This window comes from Bison bison, unplaced genomic scaffold (genome assembly GCF_000754665.1).
Source record: "Bison bison bison isolate TAMUID 2011002044 unplaced genomic scaffold, Bison_UMD1.0 scf7180017864148, whole genome shotgun sequence".
Lineage (NCBI taxonomy): Eukaryota > Metazoa > Chordata > Mammalia > Artiodactyla > Bovidae > Bison > Bison bison.
Window position 1 is genome coordinate 9488350 of NW_011494720.1, and position 6857 is coordinate 9495206.

The following is a 6857-nucleotide window of genomic DNA, read 5'->3' on the forward strand; positions in this document are numbered from 1 at the left end:
ATTTCACACATGATAGTGTTTCATGTGTAAAACAAATAGTGGGAAGCTGCTATATTTCACTGGGAGCTCAGTTCGGTGATCTTGGGCTTCCCAGGTGGCATTAGTAGTGAAGAACCCGCCTGACAATGCAGGAGACATAGAGATGCAGGTTTAACCCCTGAGTTCAGAAGATTCCCTGGAATAGGAAATGGCAACCCATTCCAATATTCTTGCCTGAAAATTCCATGGACAGAGGAGCCTGGTGGGCTACAGTCCATAGGATAGCAGACTCAGACACGACTGAAGCAGCTTAGCACTCAGTGTATACGTGTCAATGCTTTAAATTAATTGATCAATTTTCTGGGTAGAATACTTCTAACACACCTATAGTAACTACTGCTTTAAACTCAACACTCTGTATAAAGATTGCAGATATATCTTCATTGAGATATATGATGCCAGTCGATATGTTACACTTATCAAAAAAGGTAAACAAGGTATTCCAGAGGCCACGGGGTCAGGGGAGGGGATGCTCAAGCTGCAACTTGGGCAACGAGGAGCCGGAAGAACAGAGGAGGGTCAGGATGAGCAAGCCTGTGCTCCGCCTGCTGCAGGAGGCACAGAGATCAGCCCAGCACGCAAGGCAGGCCGAGTAACACAGCGCCCGGTAGCACCTGGTGAGTATTTGGACTTTCTTCTAAGGGCACTGAGGGTTCGAAGCAGGGCAGTTCTGGACCAGCCGCTGTGGTGACGAGGGCAGCTTTAGACCCAAGTGGTGGCAGTGGCCCTGGTGCCCAGTGGAGATGAAACTGATCTGACACTGACTGTTCCCAGAAACACCCTGGCAGGTAATTTTGCAGTGGGTCAATATTCCACAGTAAAGACACAAGCGCCCGAAAGCGACTGACTTTTGACTCTTTCCCTCTCTTTTGTTTGTCTGTACCCGCCACAGTTTGTATAACCTTTGGCTCCTTTCCGTCACCCTGAAAACAGGCAACTCTTCAACTAGCCAAACGAAGCCTAGAGGTCACCCCCTTGATCCTTCTGGTTAACCATTTACCAGAGGACATGTTTAAATGGTAGCATTTGCACACAGAATCCCACCAGCATTTTTTAAATGTCTGATAGACTGGGTAAGCCCATGTATCTCTTTATTCAGTAACTGCAAGAACTAATAATGTCCACAGATGAACTTCAGATTTAATCTGCACTTTAGACTCAAGAGTTAGAGCTCAACAGTGGACCCAAAGTGAAGTTAACAGATGCACAGCACTTAAAGCTAAGATGAACCACCACGTAGATATAATCCTAACCTAAAAAACACCTCTCAAAATCTTAGAGTTTGGTGGGGAAACTTGAGAGAACGTTGCAAGCTGTTGTCAAGAATATGTGAAATAGGATGTTTCTTGTTGTCTTCAACACTTGTGAAGCAGAATATCTGCAGCAAAATAGTCCTGACACCCCACCAACAACAGAATAGGAAGTAGCGGTAAAGCATCATAAGTCACTTGAATCTTCGTACAGACTTAATGAACTTGTGCACGACTACGAAGACACACAATTTCTGAAGGAATCTAGGCCATCCGTGATCCTAAACAACGAAGGATCCAGAGATTTTAAGGAACTCTCGAAAATGAGCTGCAACTTCTGCATGTTTTCAGAGTTCTGCACCATTTCAGAGACTAGGGGAAACATGGGCCATGATGGAAAGAAAAGTAGAACTTGTAGAACTAAGGATACTGTCCCTATTCAAATGTTACTGCAGATTGAAAACACCTCGGTTTTGCTATTGCTCCAGGCTTCAGACCACAGACGGTGGTCCCTGAAGAAAAGAAAAAAAAACCAAGATCATAAGGAACTTGTGGACTCTTCTTAAAAATAAGAAGAAAATATTATTTAATATCTTTAAATAAGATATTATTTAAATATCTTAATATTTAAATCTTAAATATCTTAAATATTAAATATCTTAAAATATTAAAATAATCAGTTAAATATCTTAATATTTTAATATCTTTAAATAAGATATTGTTTAATATCTTATTTTCAGGGTCACAGAAGCAGAAGTGATTTTGTAAATCCAATCCCTGCGTTTTGAAATCAAGAGAAATGAAACCTAAAAGGTGAAATACTATATTCGGGTTGGCATTGTGGGTTAGTGGCCGAACCGTCTGACTCCAAGTTCATTTTCAGTGCGCCATAGCTCCTCCATTTGCTGGTCTGATAAATTACAGATAGTAACTGGGCTGGTGGGGAGGGAAGGGAGAGTGGAAGGAAAAGAAGAAAGAGAAAGAAGAAGGAGGAAGAAAACATGGTACATACTTCTCTTCTCATATAGAATGACATCCCTCATCCTAAAGACGGGGGTGTTCTTGCTGTTTTCAGCCATTACGACGCATTGTTGCTCTTTACTGTGGTACTGGAATGCCCTGCAGAAGAGAAACAGAAAGCACCATTCTAGTCCTCCCTGTAGAGGAATTTAAACACCACTCTTATTTCCTTTGTGTAAAGCAATTAATCGGAGAAGGCAATGGCACCCCACTCCAGTACTCTTGCCTGGAAAATCCCATGGACGGAGGAGCCTGGTGGGCTGCAGTCCATGGGGTCGCTAAGAGTCGGACGCGACTGAGCGACTTCACTTTCACTTTTCACTTTCATGCATTGGAGAAGGAAATGGCAACCCACTCCAGTGTTCGTGCCTGGAGAATCCAAGGACAGGGGAGCCTGGTAGGCTGCTGTCTATGGGGTCGCACAGAGTCGAACATGACTGAAGCGACTTAGCAGCAGCAGCAGCAAAGCAATTAATAAGAAACTCTAAAGACAGCTTTCGATGAATCAAGGAGCTCAGAACTCACTTTCAGTTCAACCTGGGACCATAATGAAAGGGTACAGCAACATGGTAGATATTCTTTCTTTCTCTTCTACCTTTACCTTCTTCCCCTCCCCATTTTCTTTCTATTTTAACTGCTTTATTCTTTCTTCACCCATTGTTCTTAATGAAGCGCCAGAATATCTGCTTTGTGTGGGAAAGAAGCAAGTGAGCTTCTTTGAACTCGTCCCCGAGACGGTCCACATGGACACCTCTAACTTCCCCCTTGATGATGCCTCTGATTCTAGCCCTTCTCTCACGGCCCCCAGCCCTGCACTCGTCCTGTGTGGATATTGAGCCCGCCATCAAAGCTGTCCGAGGCTTCCTTTCCAGCCCCATCTCCTACATGAACCTTTGTATCAGCTGACCCGGTCCCTGTCACAGGTGCCCAGCCAGGCTGCCCTCTGCCTAGAATCCTTCCCGCTTGGTCACTATTTACCAAGATTTGACCCTTCAAAGCCCAGCTCAGTTCCCCCCAACTCCACCCCAGGCCTTCCCTGGTTGTCTCAACTCTTGAGATTGTTCTTTCTTCTAAATCTTAATAGAGCACATACTGATTTTATCAATATCTCAAATTGGCTGTATTTTTTTTTTTTACATTTTATCCAGTTTCTGTGACTATACCATAAATACAAAAGGGCAAGCACTGCTTTAGGGTCTACACAAAAATCTATCATATATACTGATTTTATATATCACATATAAAATTTATCAGATATATATATATATATATGTACACCAGATCACTGTATCTGTGTTTCAGGGCCCCTTAAGGTCTAGGACACTTCCAGTCACATGATCCTCAATAAATATTTACCAACAATGATGTGAAAAAGCTACAGCTCGTAACAATAGCTGCTGATGTCAAGTGTTAAATAATTTCCTTTTGGGGCATTTTTCTAAAAGGGACACTAATTATCTTTCACAAGAAACTGTATGGTTTCAGATACAGGGACCAAATACAGATTCCAAACTCTAACCTTATGAAATTCCTATTAAATCCTATTTTCAGTGATAAATCCCTGAGCAAATATCTTGTGATCAACATAATGTGTCTCAATCAACAAGAGTTCTGTGTAGGTGCAGTTACCAGGGACATACCTGCAAACGAAGTCTGTCTCCTCCTCACACTTGGCTGCACAGTCCTCTACGCTTCTTCCCGCCAGGTTCTTCCGACTCAAACTAAGCAGGGAAGCCCCCTGGGTGTTTACATAGTCATCCAGGAGGTCTCCGAGACCTACAAAAGTAAAATTAAAATGGAGCAATTGATTAATGCATCGACACAGCTGATAATTGTCATGAACTTGTAAAGTATTCATTTTGTGTCAACCAAGTAAAATTTGCTGCTCTGTTGGAAGCAAGTAGGTGGCTGTGAACACAAAGGACTAACCAGGAAAGCAGTCCCATGAACAGATGGCGCTATGTTACAAGGCTGACTGCATCGCTAAATTAGTAGATTAGAACTGCTTAACAATTTCCACATTACTACATTAATGGGTATGAAACCTTAAGTAAGAAAAAATTTGATGTGTTTGCCAGTAATTGCCTGTCATGATGGAGCACTAGGAGACCATCCTGGGGCAATTTTGATGCTGATTTGTCCATCCCTGGGTCTAAATAGAATCTCAGTTCAGTTCAGTCACTCAGTCGTGTCCGACTCTTTGTGACCCCATGGACTGCCGCTAGCCAGGCTTCCCTGTCCAACACCAACTCCCAGAGTTTACTCAAACTCATGTCCATTAGTCGGTGATGCCATCCAACCATCTCATCCTCTGTCATCCCCTTTTCCTCCTGCCTTCAAGCTTTCCCAGCATGAGGGTCTGTTCAAATGAGTCAGTTCTTCTCATCAGGTGGCCAAAGTATTGGAGCTTCAGCTTCAACATCAGTCCTTCCAATGAATATTCAGGACTGATTTCCTTTAGGATGGATTGGTTTGATCTCCTTGCAGTCCAAGGGACTCTCAAGAGTCTTCTCCAACATCACTGTTCAAAAGCATCAATTCTTTGGCACTCAGCTTTCTTTATGGTCCACCTCTCACATCCATACATGACGACTGGAAAAACCATAGCTTTGACTAGACAGACCTTTTTTGGCAAAGTAATGTCTCTGTTTTTTAATATGCTGTCTAGGTTGGTCATAACTTTTTAAACAGAACCTAGAGGCCATTATTTGATTTCCCATAGCACACATTTCTGTTCTGACAGTGTTGCTTAAACTAACATGACAGGCATTCTCTGAATGGTTCCACCACCAGATATAAAAACTTTGTTGAGCTGATGATGTTGAGAAGAAATAAGATCTGGACGAAATCTTGACCATAATACACGGTCATTTTTATATTGGGCTTAGCACAGTGACCCCTCACTATTTATTAAAAAAAGAAACCATTTTGGGCTCTTTGATCTGGCATTTCTGAGGGAACTGCAGCAAGAGTCTGGTACGAACAATGGTCTCGATTTTCTTCTGAGATAGAATCTGAGTCACAGAGTCTGTCTGAAGCTCACTCTGCCCCTGGCTACTGCAGAGGGTGGCCAGGGGGTGCCCAGCTGTGGCCCCACCACAGGGCTGCAAAGAGAACTCAGTGATCCAGGGCCAACATGGGCCCTGAGACAGCTGTGGCTCTGTTCCACGCCTCGAGGTGCTCCCCTCCACCCTTCGGAATGGAACACCAGCCATGCTCATAGCATGAGGGGCTAAAAAGAGGTTAATACCCTGGAGACGGCAGTTTCCTAAAGTTTGCCTAAACGGGATTAGGCAACCTGGCAACCTTGACCACTTTAGGGGCGGAGTGGAGACCAAAGCCCAAGGGAGTGGTTTGAAGAGTGACCAGAACAGGCGCTGGGAACGTCTTGGGAGGACAAGTCTTTTCAGAAGCCTGGCTGTGGAAGGAGCATCTCCTAGAGGCCATATGAAGTCTCAGGGATGTTTTAATACTTTTATTTTTAATGTTTTAATATTTTAATATTTTTATTTAAAATATCATTGATTTACAATGCTATGTTTGTTTCAGGTATACAGAAAAATGATTCAGTTGTACATACATATTCTTTTTTAGATTCTTTTCCATGATAAGTTACTGCAAGCTATTGAGTATTGTTCCCTGAGCCACAAAAGTAGGTCCCCATTTATCTATTTTATCCAACATAGGGGTTCCCTTGTGGCTCAGCTGGTAAAGAATCCGCCTGCAATGAGGGAGACCTGGGTTAGTATTCTGGCCTGGAAAATCCCATGGTATTATATCCCAACATATAACATATATTTTATATATGCTAATCCCTGACTCCTAATTTATACCTCCACCTGCTTTCTGCTTTGGTAACCAGAAGTTTGTTTTCTATGTCTCTGAGTCTATATCTGTTTTGCAAATCACTTCATCTGCATCATTTTTTGTAGATTATACGTATAGGTAATATCATATGATATCTGTCATTCTCTGTCTGACTTACTTCAATTAGTACAGATCATCTCTAGGTCCTCTGGGAAATTTTTTAAGATGAGACATTCAGGAGCGTGTTTGGATACTGATGAAAATGAGCCAGTAGGAAGGATCATTAAGGGCCATCCCTGACCACCGTGGACACATGCTTTGCTCAGGGGTGATGCACTGTCCCAGACTGAGACATAGCCGTTCCCAGAGCCCACGTTCTCCCTGCCTCTGCTTTTCCTTCCTCAACCTAAGATTCTCCAAACTGGAAGGATGGATCCTTCCACCCTTGAATAGGAGTTGACTGATGTAGCTTAATACACCAAAAATCATTCAATACATGTATCAAGATTATAGAGAAATGCATATTTAGACCCACGCTGTCTTCATCCTGCATTTTTCTCCCAATCGGAACTCTCCTTTCCAGAAACATTTGTGCTTTGGTAATTTCTATAGATCAGGGTATAACTTTTTTTTTTCCTTTCTTTTTAAAAAATTAATTTATTTTAATTGGAAGATAATTACAGTATTGTGGTGGGTTTTTCCATACATCAGCATGAATCAGCCACAAGTACACATGTGTCT

The 6857-nt window shown here is 42.5% G+C and overlaps 1 protein-coding gene across 1 annotated transcript in view; it reads right to left on the reverse strand.

Annotated features, from left to right (window-relative positions):
* PLG (plasminogen) overlaps positions 1-6857 on the reverse strand; it is a 47692-nt gene that overhangs the window by 38539 nt on the left and 2296 nt on the right. Inside the window, exons 2-3 of the mRNA XM_010840900.1 lie at positions 3950-4085; positions 2302-2408 (exon numbers count right to left, since the gene is read on the reverse strand). Of these exons, the coding sequence (XP_010839202.1) occupies positions 2302-2408; positions 3950-4085 (243 nt within the window). The remainder of the gene's footprint in view (positions 1-2301; positions 2409-3949; positions 4086-6857) is intronic.